The sequence below is a fragment of the Neofelis nebulosa genome, chromosome 7, assembly GCF_028018385.1.
Source record: "Neofelis nebulosa isolate mNeoNeb1 chromosome 7, mNeoNeb1.pri, whole genome shotgun sequence".
Taxonomy (NCBI): domain Eukaryota; kingdom Metazoa; phylum Chordata; class Mammalia; order Carnivora; family Felidae; genus Neofelis; species Neofelis nebulosa.
Genome location: NC_080788.1, coordinates 101,729,428 through 101,750,506, shown reverse-complemented (window position 1 = coordinate 101,750,506; position 21,079 = coordinate 101,729,428). Strand labels below are relative to the sequence as shown.

The 21,079-nt window shown below is 35.0% G+C and overlaps 1 protein-coding gene across 10 annotated transcripts in view; it reads left to right on the top strand.

Moving 5' to 3' along the window:
* DDHD1 (DDHD domain containing 1) overlaps positions 1 to 21,079 on the top strand; it is a 113,587-nt gene that overhangs the window by 41,990 nt on the left and 50,518 nt on the right. For 3 of the 10 annotated variants that reach the window (XM_058739081.1, XM_058739084.1, XM_058739080.1), the window contains 5 exons: positions 9,881 to 10,054; positions 10,688 to 10,708; positions 17,377 to 17,478; positions 19,362 to 19,490; positions 20,553 to 20,700. In XM_058739081.1, the coding sequence (XP_058595064.1) occupies positions 9,881 to 10,054; positions 10,688 to 10,708; positions 17,377 to 17,478; positions 19,362 to 19,490; positions 20,553 to 20,700 (574 nt within the window). The remainder of the gene's footprint in view (positions 1 to 9,880; positions 10,055 to 10,687; positions 10,709 to 17,376; positions 17,479 to 19,361; positions 19,491 to 20,552; positions 20,701 to 21,079) is intronic. The other 7 variants (XM_058739086.1, XM_058739090.1, XM_058739087.1 and 4 more) reach the window with 3 other exon arrangements.

Sequence of the window (21,079 nt, the reverse complement as noted above, 5' to 3'; positions counted from 1 at the left end):
AATTCCAGTTTTTAAGCCTCACTGATTGTAAGAACTCGAATGCTAAGACCCTGTGGTTTTCAAAGCCATATGTTACGAGGGTTTTCTTCTTCCCAGTACAGGTCTCCCATACCTCAGATGCCTAATGAGGCATCTTCTCCTTTCTGTTTTTGTGCCTGTGGCATCACTTCCTCCTACAGACAGTCTCCCAGTTATTTTGGTTGCCAACCACATCTTTGATGTAGACTCTTCCCTACAATTAGCTGTAGAGTCTGCTCTGCCAGTCTTCAGGTTGTTTTCTGGGTTACTTATACTGATGTGGATGTTATCTCTCTGTATGCATGAGATGAGGTGAGCTTAGGATCCTCTTACTTCACGATCTTCCCTGGAAGTTTTGGGAAACTATTAAAATACCCCAAGCAAATAAAAAATAAACAAACTTGAGGACATACTAATAGGGGTATTGATGGAAGAGGCATTGATAAAAGGAAAGAAAACAAGAAAAATAATGAAAATGAGATGCAGAAAGAAGTAAAAAGCTTGAGAAAGAAAGTGTATGAAATGCAATGTAGACAAAGGGAGACCCAACATATTTATAATTAGAGACCCTGCAGAAGAGAAATCAATGGAACACAACTAACGATTAAGCCATAATTCAAGGCAACTTTTCAGAAGTAAGAGAAAAACTGAAATCTACACACTAAAAGGACCCACCTTGGACAGATTGATTCAGAACAATGAACTCTGAGTCAGATTAGATTTTATTAGATTTTAGATTTTAAAGACTAGGGAAAATATTAGACTTCAAAGAATTCTTTTTTTTTTTTTTTTTTTTTTTTTTGCCCTCTGGGGTAAAGAGTGAGCAGGAGATGACTTTACTACTACTAATAATAAATTAGGCTCACATCAGACTTCTCAAGAACAATATACCAAGGAAAACTACCAGTAGGATCCCATTTTTAAAAACTCAAGGAGGGGTGCCTGGGTGGCTCAGTCAGTGAAGCCTCTGACCTCGGCTCAGGTCATGATCTTGCTCTTCTGGAGTTCAAGCCCTGTGTCAGTCTCTGTGCTCATAGCTCAGAGCCTGCCTGTTTCAGATTCTCTGTCTCCCTTTCTCTCTGCCCCTACCCTGCTCGGGGTCTCTCTCTCTCTCTCTCTCTTTATCTCTCTCTCTCTCTCTCTCTCTCTCTCTCAAAAATACAAAAACATTAAACTCAAGGAAACAAAGTTCAAGCTAGTAATCCTGTCCTTCAAGTATCAGAGTGATAGATAAACAGTTTTGAACATGAAAGAATTTACAAACATGATAGTGACAGATAAACAGTTTTGAACATGAAAGAATTTCCTTGAGTTTTGAAAACTCCAGGAAACAAAGTTCAAGCTAGTTATCCTGTCCTTCAAGTATCAGAGTGATAAACAGTTTTGAACATGAAAAAGGTTAGGAAGTTCTTAGAATTTAATATATTTAATTGTAGATCCAGAACTAAAACAGTGGTGGGGACATGGGTGTGAGTGTTGTATATTCTGACAAATTAAAAAGAATAAAACTAAAAATGAGTGAAGAGAGAAAGGGAAGATAGAATAAGATCATTCCCTATTGTATAAATATTAAGTGGCGATTCTAAGATACCATTTAAAATGGACAAACCAGATGGTAAAGGTTAAATAAGAAAACAGATTTAAGATTCCCTAAAATACACACGTACACATAAACACACATGCAGTGTATGAAGGTAACAATTAGAACAAAAAGTGTAAATCTTCCTAAATACCGAAAGAAACCTTTAAAAAAAAAAACAAAAACCAGAGCCGTAGGAGGACGCTGGGCTCACCGCGTCCTGCTGATCACTTAGATTCCACCCACACCTGCCTGAATAACCCAGAAAACCACCAGAGGATTAGCAGAACGGAGTCTCCGGAGCCAAGCGCAGACGAGAGGCCCACGGAAGAGGGTAGGAAGGGCGGCGAGACGGTGCGCACTCCACGGACTGGCGGGAGGGAGCCGAGGTGGAGGGGCGGCTCGCCGGCCAAGCGGAGCCCCCGAGTCTGGCTGGCAAAAGCGGAGGGGCCGGACGGACTGTGTTCCCACAGCAAGCGCGACTTAGCGTCTGGGAGGTCATAAGTTAACAGCTCTGCTCAGAAAGCGGGAAGGCTGGAGGACAAAGGGAGGGAGAGTTGCTGAGCCCCCGGACGACAGAGCTCAGCTTGGCGGGGAACAAAGGCGCTCGCCAGCGCCATCTCCCTCGCCCATCCCCCAGCCAAAATTCCAAAGGGAACCAGTTCCTGCCGGGGAACTTACTTGCACCGCACAAACACCGAACGCTGTGCTTCTGCGGATCCATCCCTCCAGCAGGTCTGACTCCCTCCCGTTGCCACAGGGCCCCTCCCAAAGTGGATCACCGAAGAAAAAGCGAGCTGAGCCTACCCCTCCCGCCCCTGAGCACCTTGCCCATCCTCCCCAGCTAATACACCAGATCCCCAGCACCACAAGCCTGGCAGTGTGCAAGTAGCCCAGATGGGCCACGCCACCCCACAGTGAATCCCGCCCCTGGGAGAGGGGAAGAGAAGGCACACACCAGTCTGACTGTGGCCGCAGAGGTGGGCTGGGGGCAGACATCAGGTCTGACTGTGGCCCCGCCCACCAACGCAAGTTATTCAAGACAGCACAGGGGAAGTGCCCCACAGTCCCACACCACTCTGGGGACTATCCAAAATGATGAAACGGAAGAATTCCCCTCAGAAAAACGTCCAGGAAATAACAACAGCTAACGAACTGATCAAAAATAATTTAAACAATATAACAGAAAGTGAATTTAGAATAATAGTCATAAAATTAATCACTGGGCTTGAAAACAGTATAGAGGACAGCAAAGAATCTCTTGCTACAGAGATCAAGGGACTAAGGAACAGTCAGGAGGAGCTAAAAAATGCTATTAATGAGCTGCAAAATAAAATGGAGGCGACCACAGCTCGGATTGAAGAGGCAGAGGAGAGAATAGGTGAACTAGAAGATAAAATTATGGAAAAAGAAGCTGAGAAAAAGAGACATAAAAAAAATCCAGGAGTATGAGGGGAAAATTAGAGAACTAAGTGATGCACTAAAGAGAAATAATCTATGCATAATTGGTATTCCAGAGGAGGAAGAGAGAAGGAAAAGTGCTGAAGGTGTACTTGAAGAAATAATAGCTGAGAACTTCCCTGATCTGGGGAAGGAAAAAGGCACTGAAACCTGAGAGGCACAGAGAACTCCCTTCAGACGTAACTTGAATCGATCTTCTGCACGACATATAGTGAAACTGGCAAAATACAAGGAAAGAGAAAAAATTCTGAAAGCAGCGAGGGATAAACGTGCTCTTAACATATAAAGGGAGACCGATAAGACTCCTGACAGATCTCTCTACTGAAACTTGGCAGGCCAGAAAGGAATGGCAGGAGATCTTCAATGTGATGAACAGAAAAAAAATATGCAGCCGAGAATCCTTTGTCCAGCAAGTCTGTCATTTAGAATAGAAGGAGAGATAAAGGTCTTCCCAAACAAAAACTGAAGGAATTCATCACCACTAAACCAGCCCTACAAGAGATCCTAAGGGGGATCCTGTGAGACAAAGTACCAGAGACATCACTACAAGCATGAAACATACAGACATCACAATGACTCTAAACCCGTATCTTTCTATAATAACACTGAATGTAAATGGACTAAATGCTCCAACCGAAAGACATAGGGTATCAGAATGGATAAAAAAACAAGACCCATCTATTTGCAGTCTACAAGAGACTCACTTTAGACCTGAGGACACCTTCAGGTTGCAAGTGAGGGGATGGAGAACTATCGATCATGCTACTGGAAGTCAAAAGAAAGCTGGAGTAGCCATACTTATATCAGACAAACTTGACTTTAAATTAAAGGCTGTAACAAGAGATGAAGGAGGGCATTATATAATAATTACAGGGTCTATCCGTCAGGAAGAGCTAACAATTATAAATGTCTATGCGCCAAATACAGGAGTCCCCAAATATATAAAACAATTACTCACAAACATAAGCCACCTTATTGATAAGAATGTGGTAATTGCAGGGGACTTTAATACTCCACTTAAAGCATTGGGTAGATCATCTGGACACACGGTCAATAAAGAAACAAGGGCCCTGAATGATGCATTGGATCAGATGGACTTGATAGATATATTTAGAACTCTGCATCCCAAAGCAACAGAATATACTTTCTTCTCAAATACACATGCAACATTCTCCAAGATAGATCACATACTGGGTCACAAAACAGCCCTTCATTAGTATACAAGAATTGAGATCATACCATGCATACTATCAGGCCACAATGCTATGAAGCTTGAAATCAACCACAGGAAAAAGTCTGGAAAACCTCCAAAAGCATGGAGGTTAAAGAACATCCTACTAAAGAAAGAATGGGTCCACCAGTCAATTAGAGAAGAAATTAAACAATATATGGAAACAAATGAAAATGAAAATACAACAATCCAAATGCTTTGGGATGCAACGAAGGCAGTCCTGAGAGGAAAATACATTGCAATCCTGGCCTATCTCAAGAAACAAGAAAAATCCCAAATACCAAATCTAACAGCACACCTGAAAGAAATAGAAGCAGAATAGCAAAGACAGCCTAAACCCAGCAGAAGAAGAGAAATAATAAAGATCAGAGCAGAAATAAATATAGAATCTAAAAAAGCTGTAGAGCAGATCAACAAAACCAAGAGTTGGTTTTTTGAAAAATTAAACAAAATTGATAAATTTTGAGAAGCCTCTAGCCAGGCTTCTCAAAAAGAAAAGGGAGATGACCCAAATAGATAAAATCATGAATGAAAATGGAATTATTACAACCAATCCCTCAGAAATACAGCAATTATCAGGGAATACTATGAAAAATTATATGCCAACAAACTGGACAACCTGGAAGAAATGGACAAATTCCTAAACACCCACACTCTTCCAAAACTCAATCAGGAGGAAATAGAAAGCTTGAACAGACCCATAACCAGCGAAGAAATTGAATCAGTTATCAAAAATCTCCCAACAAATAAGAGTCCAGGACCAGATGGCTTCCCAGGGGAGTTCTACCAGACGTTTAAAGCAGAGATAATACCTATCCTTCTCAAGCTATTCCAAAAAATAGAAAGGGAAAGAAAACTTCCAGACTCATTCTTTGAAGCCAGTATTACTTTGATTCCTAAACCAGACAGAGACCCAGTAAAAAAAAAAAGAACTACAGGCCAATATCCCTGATGAATATGGATGCAAAAGTTCTCAATAAGATACTAGCAAATCGAATTCAACGACATATAAAAAGAATTATTCACCGTGATCAAGTAGGATTCATTCCTGGGATGCAGGGCTGGTTCAACATTCGCAAATCAATCAATGTGATACATTACATTAACAAAAGAAAAGATAAGAACCATATGATCCTGTCAATCGATGCAGAAAAAGCATTTGACAAAATTCAGCATCCTTTCTTAATAAAAACACTTGAGAAAGTCGGGATAGAAGAAACATACTTAAACATCATAAAATCCATTTATGAAAAGCCCACAGCTAACATCATCCTCAATGGGGAAAAACTGAGAGCTTTTTCCCTGAGATCAGGAACACGACAGGATGTCCACTCTCACCGCTGTTGTTTAACATAGTGTTGGCAGTTCTAGCATCCGCAATCAGACAACAAAAGGAAATCAAAGGCATCAAAATTGGCAAAGATGAAGTTAAGCTTTCACTTTTTGCAGATAACATGATATTACACATGCAAAATCTGATAGACTCCACCAAAAGTCTGCTAGAACTGATACATGAATTCACCAAAGTTGCAGGATACAATATCAATGTACAGAAATCAGTTGCATTCTTATACACTAATAATGAAGCAACAGAAAGACAAATAAAGAAATTGATCCCATTCACAATTGCACCAAGAAACATAAAATACTTAGGGATAAATCTAACCAAAAATGTAAAAGATCTGTATGCTGAAAACTATAGAAAGCTTATGAAGGAAATTGAAGAAGACATATAGAAATGGAAAAACATTCCATGCTTATGGGTTGGAAGAATAAATATTGTCCAAATGTCAATACTACCCAAAGCTATCTACACATTCAATGAAATCCCAATCGAAATTGCACCAGCATTCTTCTCGAAACTAGAACAAGCAATCCTAAAATTCATAGGGAACCACAAAAGGCCCCGAATAGCCAAAGTAATTTTGAAGAAGAAGACCAAAGCAGGAGGCATCACAATCCCAGACTTTAGCCTCTACTACAAAGCTGTAATCATCAAGACAGCATGGTATTGGCACAAAAACAGACACATAGACCAATGGAATAGAATAGAAACCCCAGAACTAGACCCACAAATGTATGGCCAACTAATCTTTGACAAAGCAGGAAAGAATATCCAATGGAAAAAAGACATTCTCTTTAACAAATGGTGCTGGGAGAACTGGACAGCAACATGCAGAAGGTTGAAACTAGACCACCTTCTCACACCATTCACAAAAATAAACTCAAAATGGATAAAGGACCTGAATGTGAGACAGGAAACCATCAAAACCCTAGAGGACAAAGCAGGAAAAGACCTCTCTAACCTCAGCCGTAGCAATTTCTTACTTGACACATCCCCAAAGGCAAGGGAATTAAAAGCAAAAATGAACTATTGGGACATCAGGAAGATAAAAAGCTTCTGCACAGCAAAGGAAACAATCAACAAAACTAAAAGGCAACCGACGGAATGGGAAAAGATATTTGCAAATGACATATCAGACAAAGGGCTAGTATCCAAAATCTATAAAGAGCTCACCAAACTCCACACCTGAAAAACAAATAACCCAGTGAAGAAATGGGCAGAAAACATGAATAGACACTTCTCTAAAGAAGACATGCAGATGGCCAACAGGCACATGAAAAGATGCTCAACGTCACTCCTCATCAGGGAAATAGAAATCAAAACCACACTCATATCACCTCACGCCAGTCAGAGTGGCCAAAATGAACAAATCAGGAGACTATAGATGCTGGAGAGGATGTGGAGAAACGGGAACCCTCTTGCACTGTTGGTGGGAATGGAAACTGATGCAGCCGCTCTGGAAAACAGTGTGGAGGTTCCTCAAAAAATTAAAAATAGACCTACCCTATGACCCAGCAGTAGCATTGCTAGGAATTTACCCAAGGGATACAGGAGTACTGATGCATAGGGGCACTTGTACTCCAATGTTTATAGCAGCACTCTCAACAATAGCCAAATTATGGAAAGAGCCTAAATGTCCATCAACTGATGAATGGATAAAGAAATTGTGGTTTATATACACAGTGGAGTACTATGTGGCAATGAGAAAGAATGGAATATGGCCTTTTGTAGCAACGTGGATGGAACTGGAGAGTGTGATGCTAAGTGAAATAAGCCATACTGACAAAGACAGATACCATATGTTTTCACTCTTATGTGGATCCTGAGAAACTTAACAGAAACCCATGGGGGAGGGGAAGAAAAAAAAAAAAAAGAGGTTAGAGTGGGAGAGAACCAAAGCATAAGAGACTGTTAAAAACTGAGAACAAACTGAGGGTTGATGGGGGGTGGGAGGGAAGGGAGGGTGGGTGATGGGTATTGAGGAGGGCACCTTTTGGGATGAGCACTGGGTGTTGTATGGAAACTAATTTGACAATAAATTTCATATATTAAAAATAATTTAAACAAATTAAATTAAATAAAATAAAAATGAAACAATAATAACAACTATAGGGAAAAAAGAATAAGTATGAATAATAAAATGTTAATTATAAAATAACACACAATTCAAATGTATCAGTCATATCAATAAATATAAATGGGCTTAATCATCTATTAGAAGAAAAAGATTTTCAAATGGCTTCCTAAAGCAAAACCCATTCTGTGCTGTCTATAAGAGACATATCTAAAACCTAGTGATTCAGAAAGTTAAAAATGAAGGGATGTGGAAAACTGTCACAGGCAAATAGAAAAAAATAAGAAAGCAAGGGTTTCAATCTCCACAAAGTAGGATCCAGATTAAAAGTCATTAAACACAACAGAATATACTTTATAGTTTTAAAAGCTGTAATCACAATGAAGTTATAATATTTTTGAGTATCTGTGCACCAAATAACACAGTAAACACCTACATACAGAATTGCTATAGCAGAATATAGGATAATGTAAGAAGTAGAAACCCATATTACATTTTTAATACATCGCAGTACAAGTCTGATACAATAAGATATTTCATGATCATCTGGTAAATTTTCTGTCTCACACCCAGAATTAGCCATTTCTTGAAGGATCTTGGTTTTTTTGGTGGGAAATGGTATTCAGAGATCATGGTCGTTGTTTCAGGAATGCTCAACTGTTGATGTGTTTCTAGGCCTTTTCAGTGTACAAAGCTTAGAATGTTTTTTTTTAAGTTTATTCTGAAAGAGAGAGAGTGCACACACTTGTGTGCATGTGTGTGGGGGGGGAGGGGGGGGAGAGCAGAGAGAGAGGAAAGAGAGAATCCTAAGCAGGCTCTACCTTGTCAGTATGGAGCCTGAATAGGGCTTGAGCCCATGAGCAGCAAGATCATGACCTGAGCCAAAATCAAGAGTTGATTGTTTAACCAACTGAGTCACGCAGGTGCCACAGGCATTTTTAAAAGAGAAAATACATCATTTTAGTTCATGCTGATATTTCTAACTGAAATCAAAAACTTTTAAGTTTATTTATTTTGAGGGGGGGAGGAGAGAGAGAGAGAGAACGAGAACGCAGAGGAGGAGCAGAGAGGGAAACAGAAAGAATGCCAGGCAGGCTCTGCACTGTCAGTGTGGAGCCCAGCGGGGCTTGAACCCACGAACTGTGAGATCGTGACCTGAGCTGAAACCAGGAGTTGACTAAGCCACCCAGGTGCCCCGCCCCCTACTTGAAATTTAAAATTACAATTTTTATTTCTTTGATATTTGTATTTGTATCTTTTTTTCTTGTTTCCTAATGATATTTAATAAAATTAATATATTCATTTTAACCTAGAGTTTCAAATCAACAATACCAGTATTATTACAATTATTAACAATTATAACAGTGCAGTTACTACAAAAAGCTTAAGATATATTTGCAGTTCTTTTTGTTTATTTATATAAAAATTACTGTGTTTTAAATCCACTTGAAATAATTTTTCTATGTATGATTAAACCATATCTCTACATAATTAAGTTCATTTTATTTTGCTTTTTATTTTTAAGGTTTTTTCATTTCCATTTTATTTTTGCTTTATTTTTTACAAATTTTAGAGGATTCAAGATAGCATAGCTGACAATTGTGGTTTATTCTTAAAAAATGAATAAATACTAAAAGTTTTAGACTTTTAGGAACAGTATTTAATCAAAAAAAATGTGGGGTTCAAGAAAATTTTCTACTCAGTTTTTTTCTAAAATGGGTGAGGAATTTACTATAATTAAATGTTTCAGCTGTTCCTCTATGCTAACTGGAAGTCCATAACCTTCAAGGAAACCCTAAAAAGTACAATACACTACTACCCCACACACTTTCTGAACTGCTTTATACATCAGTGTTTTCTAAGACATTAGAACTGTCACCAGAGTCTTACATGAACTTGTCTTAACCCCTTTGCCTACTCATTTGGATTACTCAGGGCCACAGTTACAAAGATAACTGCTCATCTACCTTTCTAATGCCCAAATAATTTTTGTGCATAATACCCAATTAAATAAAATTATATACTGTAAAAATATATATATACTGTGGCTTGAAATCTAAAATTTAAAACTTTAAATGATTCTTCTGGGTCAAGAAAGTCAGTTTTTGCCACGGTAGTAAGAAAATATAAAATTATAGTTACTATGTCTCTTTCTGTGATTTCTCTTTTCAGAGGCTGATAAAATACCAGTAATGCGTGGACAGTGGTTTATTGATGGCACTTGGCAGCCTCTAGAAGAAGAAGAAAGTAATTTAATTGAGCAAGAACATCTCAGCTGTTTTAGAGGTCAGCAGATGCAGGAAAATTTTGATATTGAAGTGTCAAAATCCATAGATGGAAAAGATGGTAAGACCAATTAATATATTTAATATGTTTTGTAAACTAAGTAAGTTCTTGATGAAGTTTAGAGTAGTTCTTAAGTTTGACGTGGTAATTCATGAGTATTAGAATTTATAAAATTTCTGATAATTCTAAATATTTGATTATTTTAGAAGTTAAAGCTGCTATGAATTTCTGAACCATCTCAATTTTTATTTTGCTTAATATGTATGTTCACTGGCATGACACTAATATGACAACTATAATTGTACAAATTGTTATAATATGTTCTGTGAATTAGTCATTTCTGTAGTTTTAATTATTAATGAAAGTTGAATCTACAAAAAATGTCCTATCAAAAGAGCAGTTTTGTTAATATTTTAATGTTTGTTCTTTTCTTGAAATTAAAAAAAAAAACAATTTTAATTTCCTTTCTGTAAGCATCTTTGAGCTGTCTCCATATTGATAACCATATCAACTTTTAATTTGAAACAGTCTACTCCTTATATTACCTTATTCAGCGTTTGGATATGTTTGCATATGTATGTATATATGTATATAATAGCCAAGATTGACATGTTTCATTATGTATCTGATCTTGAGTAAAATTTAAAATATGTGGTAAAGTTAAAAATACTTCTATTGTTCCATTTACTGCAGGCAGTGGGATCAGCTATTCAGGTGAGTATAATACAGGTAGATTAGAATTTGTAGATTTCTCTAACTATTTTTTTCTAAAAAGTGTTTCTCCATCTATGCTTGCCTTTATTTTGGAGGTTTCGTGGCAAGCCCCATTGAATCTAGTGAATTAATGAATTAAGTGATTTTTTTTTTCCCCCTTCCCCTTGTAAAACATCTCTAAAGCAGGAAAACTCAGTATCGATCAAGTAATTCACAGAATGCAGCTTGGAAAAAATTAATGTGGTTGGAAATAATTGTTTACATGACATAATTAATGGCAAAACAATAAGCTTTAAATCGGCTTATTTTTTTTTTCTTATTAGTAACAAACATCCCAAGTTTTTTCTTTCTCCTACTCTTTGTCTCTGAACACACACACACACACCACTTGTCACAAGCAAGGAAACTGTCTAGTTTAATTTATGCCAAATTAACATACCAGTTTTGTATAGTTGATTAAAAGTCCACATAACTGAGGAAAGATGTGGCTTCTGAATAAATTTGCAATTAAATCTAACAAGTATATATAATAGTAGTTATCTATTATGTGCCAGATGCCATACTCTTGGAATTTTAAGTATCTCATTTTCCTAATCTGTAGAGTCAGATTTGTCCTGATTTTACTGTAAAATTCAAGCTCAAGGTTCTTACATATCAATATGTAAAGAGCAGCTCAGTGTCTACAGAGCAGAGCTCTGTCTGCATTCCCACAGAGTGCTGTCAAAACAATACTTTCTCTGGTTATAACACAAGTAACAATTTTTATATATCCATGATCTTATATTCGTGAGTGAAGTATTTTGTACTTTCTCATCACCACTACCAAAATACAATTCCTATTGGAGAAGATCGAATTCTAGATTTTTTTCTTTCTGTGAATTCTCCTTCAGTCCTGCCTCAAAAATGGCAATTCACCTTAACAAACTTAGTTTAGCCACCCAAATTCCTTACTATTAGTATAGGGACAAAAACCCAAGAGCTCAGAGGAGAAAAAGGATGAGTATAAAAAAAAATAAAAATATAAGTAGATGATTCCCCTTTTTTGTACTATATTCAAAACAGTTTTTTCCTCTTGCTAACCCATCTTGTGGAAGTTAGTTATCAGCTCTTTTTCATCTCTAGAACCCATCTATTTGGAATCTTGGGGTGTTTGTTTTGAGAGAGAGAGAGAGAGAGAGCATGTGCGAATGGGGGGAGGGGCTGAGAGCAAGGGAAAGAGAGAATCCCAAGCAGGTTCCGTGGTCTCAGTGAGGAGCCCAAGACAGGGCTTGATCTAAGGAACAATGAGTTCATGACCTAAGCCGAAATCAAGAGAGGGATGATTAACCAACTGAGACACCCAGGCACCCCTGGAATCTTGTTTTTATTACAATAAAAATTAGAATTCTGTGTGTCCTTTTTACTTCTACTCCCTACCAAAATGTTAAGTGTAGCAGGATACTTCAGTTTCCTTCAAAGTGCCCTAATTTTATGAGCCAATCATTTAAATAAGTCTGATAAAGAACATGGTATATTTGTATGATTAGATTTTTAGTATGTCTTTGTGTATGTTGATTCTAGAGTATCAATCTAGGATATTATAACAGTATTTTTTGCTAGCTTTAAAGATATACATTGAGTAGTAAAATTCCAATTAGTAATAACAAAATTTTTAAACTGTTAAACATTTTTGTGTTGTGATCTTTCAAAATGATGATTCTTTAAGGTTCATTAGAAGAAAAATTGGTTTTTTAAAATACGCTATGGCATATAGGTAAAGCTTCAGCATGTTTTGTTATTAACGAAGATTTTAAGTTCAATTTACTATATATACTGTTTTCATAAATTTATAGCCATTTTAGTTCAGTTTTATGTAAAACATACATTTATGAATTAAGATGTGATGTTTGACTTTGAAAATTATGGGAAATTTTGTAGTACATTTAAAAATTATCACTGGTCTTAAGGAAAGAATATTTGCTGTCCAAAAAGCCACCATTATTGGAAAAATAAATCAAGTTTGCCATATCTACAAAGGAAAAACATATTGTAATCTTTTACTTTGCTTCTTACCTCCAAGCTTCTGAAATATCCTATTTCATTAATTAATTAGGGTAAAAATATCTTTTCTACCTAAATTTTCTCATGTACATAAGATAAAGCCTTGACTCTTCATATTTTCAGGAGGTTTTTAATATTTCTATGTTCAGTTAGTACTGTGCTAGGCACTTTTGTGAAAGAAATAGACAGGGTTTTGACCCTCAAGAAGTTTTGGGGAAGACAGCCAAAGATGAGAATAGTTCCAAAGTGTAAGTAAAAGATAACACAGTAAACTGTGAATACAGAATTAGATATTCTGCAAAAAGATTTAGAATAAAGAGAGTTGGAAATCACAATGCTGTGGAGTTTTTTCAAATACGGCTTTCTGGAAAAGTCCCATTTAATAATAAAAACATTTTTAAATGGTATATTTAGGAACTCTTAAGTGCTCTGTGGAATTTTTTCCTTTTTTCCCCTTCCTCTGTGAAAATTCTAAGAAACAGAGCCTTTGCCTTGAAGAATGTTAAAATAAAACAGCAATTCCTTTTTTTTCTCACCTTATCTGTGTTTTGGTTAGGGTAGCTGATGCTACAAATAACTTGGATTTTTTAATATTTTCTCCTTGTTAATTTTCCTACTAATCTCAAAGTAAGGATTGAATTAAATAGATTGGTGAAAGTTTAGCATAACTTTTTTAGCATACAAATAAAGATAACCTATAAAAATATAATCACTTTTTGTGACTTAGATACTTTAATCTAAATTTTGTTTTCTTTGAAAATTAAAATACAAATTATCTTCCCACCCTACCTCCTAGTAGCCTAGAGTTTCACTGGGGATGGATTATACAAATAAAATCAGGCCTGCAAATAAGTAATTTTGAAAATTCTTAAACATTCTGCTAGATTGGTATTTCACTAACTTTATAATTTATCTATGCAAGCAATAATCAGTTTTAAAAAGGTTGAAGTAAATGGGTAGTCCTGTACTTCACTCTGGCCAAAAAGTGTATAACCTCAATCCAGTCATGAGAAAACATTGATAAACTCAAATTAAAGGACATTCTACAAAACAAACTGATCAGAGCTCTTCAAAAGTGTTTAGGGGGTCCTATTAACTAGATGAGGGGTATCATTTCACAATGTGTAAGTATATCAACTTGCCATGATGTACACTTTAAATATCTTATGCTTTTGTCAATTATACCTCAATAATGATTTTTTTAAGTATCAAAGTTATGAAAGATTGAAGAATTTGTCAGTTTAGAGGAGACTAAGGGAACACGACAGTGAAGTGCAACATGGTACCCTAGATTGGATCCTAGAACAGAAAAGAACATTAGAAAAACTGGAGAAATCTGAATGAAGTCTATATCTTAGTTGCTAGTGTTGTGCCAATATTAATTTCTTAGTTTTGATAATTGTACTATAGTTAGCCTAACTTTAGGAGAAGCCAGTATATGGTAATTCTGTGTTCTATTTTTGCACCTCTTCTGTAAGTATAAAATTATTCCACAATAAAAAGTTTTTTAAAAATTCCAGTAGCGTAATTAAAATAGTAAAAAAAATATTTAATTCAAAAGAAATCAAGAAAGGAGAAACAAGAAACAAAATACAGATGGAACAAAGAAAACAAATGGGAAATAGTAGACTTAAATTCACTTATGTCAGTAATCACAGTAAACATAAGTGAACTAATGCTTGAATTAAAAAGCAGAGATTGCTAGATTAGAAATGCAAAACCTGACTATATGCTGTCTACAAGAGCCACCCTCTCAATATAAAGTCGTAGCTAAGTTACTATTCAAACTGATTTGGGGTGCTCTGACATCACAAGTGTTGGTGGATCTGGACTTAAAACATTTAACAATTTGGCATGTAAAGTGTGTATTCCTATCACTGTTACTGGATAAGAATATAGTGAATATAGAATTGCACAAACTGTGAATGTAGAATCGCAAAAGTCAAAAAGGTGAGAGGACTTGGAGGAGTGCTAACCCTTTGTAATCAGCTTTCCTTTTCCTCTCTCTGGCAACTAAGAGGATTCCCACCTTCTAGCTTTTAGTTATTATGTTTTTTAAGTTTATCTAATTAGTTTCTCCGAGGTCCAAGAAGGTTTCTATGAGTTTTCTCATTATAGCTGGCAAGTTTGAGATGTGCAGACCGGCTTCCCCTTAAGTTGGGATTATATAGGTTAACAGCTTTTAGAAGGGGAAAAGTCATTGAGTTGTTCTATTCTGAGGATCAGTATGTCATCAGCAACCACCTTTGTTGATACTGTTGCTTTCAGAATTATATAATGAAGAAAATCTCTTTAAGAGGTGGATTAGTAAGAAAACTTATTAGAAATGCTTTAAAGTACTTTAAATTTTTTTCATTGCTGTGTAGGCTTTAGTATACATTTAATTAAATGTTAGCATTTAATAAGTGAACATTTTGAGTTTATGCATATTTTTGCTAACATAAGAATTCTTAACTAAAACTTTATTTTACGGGGAAAAATTAAATAATGCTTTTTAGCACTTGAATTTCATTTAGTGGTGATCCCCGTTTGGATTGATAGTAATTAGTTTTTGTCTCTACTGTACTAATGATAGTACCCCTAATTCTGTGCTTTGGGTTGAAAAAAATTGAGCTTTCTAACTATACTATGGGATGTTGTGACAGATACAGCAAGTGACTTTCAAGTGAAAATAAGAATTTAATTTGAGAGGAAGGTAAAGAACCATATCTATTTAATTTTGTGAAAGTATTTCAAATAAATGTGCTTCTCTATTTTTGTTATATTGGGATGTTTGTCTTTTTTTAATCCCTAAATTGTATCGTTCCTTCAGAAAGAAGAGCCTGTCTTTTTTATATTTTGACTAGTTTTCTGAAAGTGTTTGCATAATTTTGAAATGTAGTCAAATGGTCCATATGTATTTCAAGTAAATTTTTAAATAATTGCTTATTTTAAATGTGGGAAAATGTATTGGTATGTAACTAGCAATAGTTGACAGGGAAAATGTTGACTTCAAGGTTATCTGCTGATTTGCCAAATATCAAGTCTATGTCTGGCTTTATGTTGGCTATTTCATGCTTACAGAATGTCACAGCATACTTTGTGCTAATGACTTTTTTTATTCTTTTAATTTTCTTCTAGTAAATATGGATTTGGTTCATGTTAGTTTTACTAGTGGAAATATAAAATCTAGATTTTGTTTCTTTGACTATTAAAGTCTCAAATTTATGTCAATTTGATCTACTTTGATAGTTAGCATTTTCTTAATGAATTTTTTGTTTAAAAATGTTTCCTGCAACTGGTACATCTACTCCTCAATAACTGACCAGAAGGTGCCTGAGAGAAGACACTTTTTCAGTGAAGAAAATTGTTTCAGTTGTCATTTTCTCCCCCTCTGTGACAATGAAATGTTTTTATAATCTTGATGTTACATTCCAGCTTTTAATCCTAGTCTGTAGCCATCTAATTACATGTGGTTGTAATTATTAAGTGCCTTGTAAGCATTTCTGTTACATTTATTGCACAAATCTCTGAATATATTGCATGTGTACATTTAACAGACTTTTAAAAATATTTCTAGTACCATACAACAGGAATTAAGTATGTTCATATTTGAACAGTATTTAACCTTTGAGCGTCATGTTAATGTAGAAGGGAGTGAGGATGCAAAAGTAAGTGCTTTTGAGAACACAAATTTGAACTAAGTCCTAAAGGTTCTTGTGGTTTATTGAACTGATTTGTAAAGTTCCATTTCAAGTGGATTTTTAAATAATTGCTTATTTTAAATAAAATTTATTTTGAATAAATTGCTTATTTTATTTTAAAAAAATCTACGGATATGTAACTTTAGCAATGTTTGACAGGGAAAGTGTTGACTTGAAGGTTTTCTGCTGATTTGCCAAATATCAAGCCTATGTCTGGCTTTATGTTGTCAGTTTCATGTTTACTAGATGTCACAGCATACATTTTTACTGGTGACTTTTTTTTTCATTATGTGTTGCTAATCTTTCATTATTTTATAACTAATCATTTAAAAGTACAGCTTCCAATTTGATTTATTTTGGCAAAAGTTTCATTTTAAAAATTCTTTTAGCAACTTGAACAAAGTTGCAAAAAGAATATTTTGTTTCTGTGGGAAGCTTCCATTATATACTTCGGTAATAGAAGGCATCTAGTGGAATGTATACTGTGATATTTTCTCAGGAAAACTGCATTGATGTTTAAAATGTTATTTATTGCCTTCTTAATTTGCATATCAGCTGTCAGCTATGTCATAGTCACAAATTTGGTGAGAGTAAATAACCTTAGTATTGTGAAGATGGGACTTATACATCCCTTATGCATACAAAAATACCATGACCTATTTTTATTCTATGTGTGCAAAGACATTCAATATGATGACATAGTTATCTTTAACTGATAGGTATCATTTGCCTTTTTTCTTGCAATAAAAGTAGAGCATATATTTGATAAACATTATTAAACTAATGTTTTGCTTTACCGATTTTTAATGAGAAATTATATAAATAAATCATTTAGAATAATGTTTGTCAAATACAACTCATTTTTTAAAATTGATACAACAAAAAGGCAAAATGGCAAACCTCATTTAAAATTTACTTTGAAGCTCAGTGTTTTTGCTTTCTTAGTTGTCTACCACCTCCCTCCCTTCTCCCTCCCTTCTCTGTTCAAATGGAGAGGATATAAGGAGAGTACAGATGCGGCAGGTCTTAAGCGAAAGCGTTCTCAAGGTACAGTAATTGTAGTTTTATTTCTCCATGTAGTTATACACCCTGGCTTATAGCATTCAGTATTTAAAGCGTAGAAATTATTAGTTTTTAGAATTGTGTCCAGTGTGCTATTTTGTTTAGAGTTACTTAATTTTAAGCGCTATGAACATGTGTAAATAATGTGTGTGGTCCAGTAATGACATGTTCACCAATACTGAGACGTTTTACTTTAAGACAGTATGTGGATGGTTTGAGGAAGAACAAGATTTCATTGACTTACCACTGTTCATTATCTTGGTCTTATAGTTTCAGTGTTTTAAGCATATGTTACTCAAAGCTATTTGAACAAAAATGTGGTTTAGAAACATTAGATAAAAAGGTATAAAATAGTGATTTGGATCAGGCATAGAAAAAGCAAATATTTGTAAAACTCTTACAAAATATTTTCTTAATTTATGAAAAGTTATTTTATAGAAAAAAGCTGAGTTTGTACGTTGTTTTTCTGAAGTTTTTTTTGAGAATTCAAGATATTAATGTTTGTTACATTAATTGCATCTTGGTCTGTGTTTAGTGTTAGTAATATGTCCTGGCAAATAAGTGAAATACAAATTGTTTTTTTGTAAGTTTTTGAAATTGTATTTGTAGTATAACTTAAGAAGTGCAATTCCCCAGAAAGGATTTACTTTTCTGTGTATTCTAGTAGGGAATAGGTTTTCATAAAAATGACATATGGTCTTAGATCTTGACAAGGGCTATAACGTTTCATATATAATCTGAGGTTATTTCCAACCCATCCTCAAATCTGAATAGTTAGACTCTGCTGGTAACTAGCTTTGTGGCAAGACCCTAGGAAGGGACTCTTTGTACCTCTGGGTCTTTATATATAGTAGAGATTATATATTGCTTAAAAGGGATTTTTTAAAAAATAAATCAGACATAGTGATTTTAAGGTGCCTGGTTTTCTGAAGGGTATGTGAATTTTTCTCATCTCTATACCAGAGATACAGAGGAAAGTTTAAGGCCTTCAGAATATAAGAATTATCAAGTATGAATCGATGGATATGTTATGACACTTCTCTTAATCTGTTGCTTCCACAAACACGTATCACTGAATTTGTGAAATGGGTCTAGGCTCTGCTAGGACACTGGTGCTCGTGGTACAAAATGATCAAGACGTAGTCCTTGCCTCACAGAGCTTATGTATTCCTTGAGCATATAGGTTTCATTTTTTTTTTTAGAGCCTATTTTCAGAATGTAATAACCATACTGATTTGAACATCACAGTAGAAAAAATTTCTTTGATTTCTTATTAAAACATCTTTCAAAAAAAATAAAAAAAAAAAAACATCTTTCAACTTTGGATTTCTGTTATGGTGAGCAATATCCAGTGATAATTCATTTAGTATCCATTCCACAACTACCTATTTCTAATCAGTTAGTTGTCTTCCCCGTCTTCCTCTCAGTCTTGTTTTGTCTTGCACCGCTGAGTGAAATTTTCACAGATCCAAAAATATAGTCCACAGAAGAAAAGAAACTTAAGTTTCTATGTCAAAGGTATTGAGGACTTTCATGAAGGTATAAATTATCCCTCAGAAGGAAGAAATGTCATATCACCTGGGAAAGCAGTTCTTTAATAATCAGAGCATGTTAACTACCAGTTAGAGGTTAAAACTATGGTGGGTAAGCCAGTTATTCCGTGTTGTTCTAACGAATTACCATTCCCTGTAGCATGATTAATCATTTATAAAATAAAGTCCCTATCCATCACTTGCTTCAATTTAATATGTGTTTCAGCAAAATAATTTTATATTCAACTGAGTTCAAATACTGATTTAAAAATCTGTGTATTCTAATTCTTTGCACAAATGAGAGACCTTCAAATTAATTTTTCCTTTTTGCAACAGCTATTCATAGTTTCAAGTTGAGTAGAAATCATGTGGACTGGCACAGTGTGGATGAAGTGTATCTTTACAGTGATGCAACAACTTCTAAAATTGCAAGGACAGTTACCCAAAAACTGGGATTTTCTAAAGGTAATTGTTAAATATAGTTTGTCCAACTTTGGGGAATCTTTTTTTCTTGTATTCAAAAGGGACTATTCAGGTTCTATTTTTAGTATATTTTAAATATGTATTAAATTTAGTGATAGTTACTGCCCTGTTAAATGACACTTTTATTAAGATTGATTGAGTTCACATGTATTCATCAGTGAATAATCATATATTAGAATGATCTGACAAAATTAATAAATATCTTTTATACTTCTAGAAACACAACAGCATTCAAACCTCAGGCAGTGATGTGAAAATAAAACATGGCAATTGAAGGTGAAAACTAAAAATTTTCTGTTGGATTTAGTGATGTAGAGGTCATTGGTGACTTGGATGGATTGAGGGGGCAGAAGCCAGATTGGCATGGGTTGAAGTCTAAGTAGGGGAAGAAATAGAGGCAGTAAGAATAGACAGCTCTTTACAGAAGTTTGATGAAAGGAAAGAGGAAATGGTACTTGAGGAAGATGTGAGAGCATTATTAATAAATTTTTCAGAAAGTTTCGTTAAGTCTGATATCAATTTTTTTGCAATTACCTCTTATATAATTTCTTTGATAACAAGATGTACTTGAATATCTTCTTACATGTTTCCTAGTCATTTGTATTTGTTTTGTGAATTACCTTGTCTTTAGCCCATTTTGCTATTTCAGTGGTTGTCTTTTCACTTTTTGGTTAGTAAGCTCTCCTTTGCACTCCAGTAATTAACTCATTAGGCACTGAATTTTGCAAAAGTTTTCCCAGTTTATCATTCATCTTTTATCTTTGCTTCATGGTTTTTTGTTTTGTTTTTTTTTACAGAGAACTTTTTAAATTTTTTGTGTGTTCAGTCCATCCTTCCCTCCTTGCTTGTCTTTTCCCTATGGTTTCTGGCTTTGGTGTCATGTACTCTGAACCAGTCACTGTACATCATTTCACAAATTTCATCCCCACCCAACCCAGTGAAATTTTTTCCTAGTACTCCTTTTTCTTTATTATTTCTTTAAATGTAGGCCCGAATGCTATTTCTGGAATAAATAGTAAACTTACAATCATCATTTTTCTACAGCATCAAGTAGTGGGACTAGACTTCATAGAGGTTATGTAGAAGAAGCCACATTAGAAGACAAGCCATCACAGACTACTCATATTGTATTTGTTGTGCACGGCATTGGACAGAAAATGGACCAAGGAAGAATTATCAAAAATACAGCCATGTGAGTGAGTTCTTTGATGAATACATTCTCCATCACTAGAATCCAGACTTTTATCCGGGGTATAACAGAGTTTAATCATTCCACCGCATGTTCAATACAAACTACTCTAATATCTCTTATGTTATAGATGGAATTTCTAGACCAAATTTTGAGAGTGATTATGTCCAGATGATGATGATGATGATGATGATGATATTTGAGGTTTTTCCCCCACAGCATGGAGAAGAGGAAGAATAAGGAAGTGTTTTTAACTTACTAATTTACATTATATTAAGGTTGAAAGCAAAGAAAAATTGTAATTCTTAGTTTGTATCTCACTGAACTGCAGAAACAGAATAATTACAAGGTTGCATAATTATGAAAAACATAAGAATTTTTT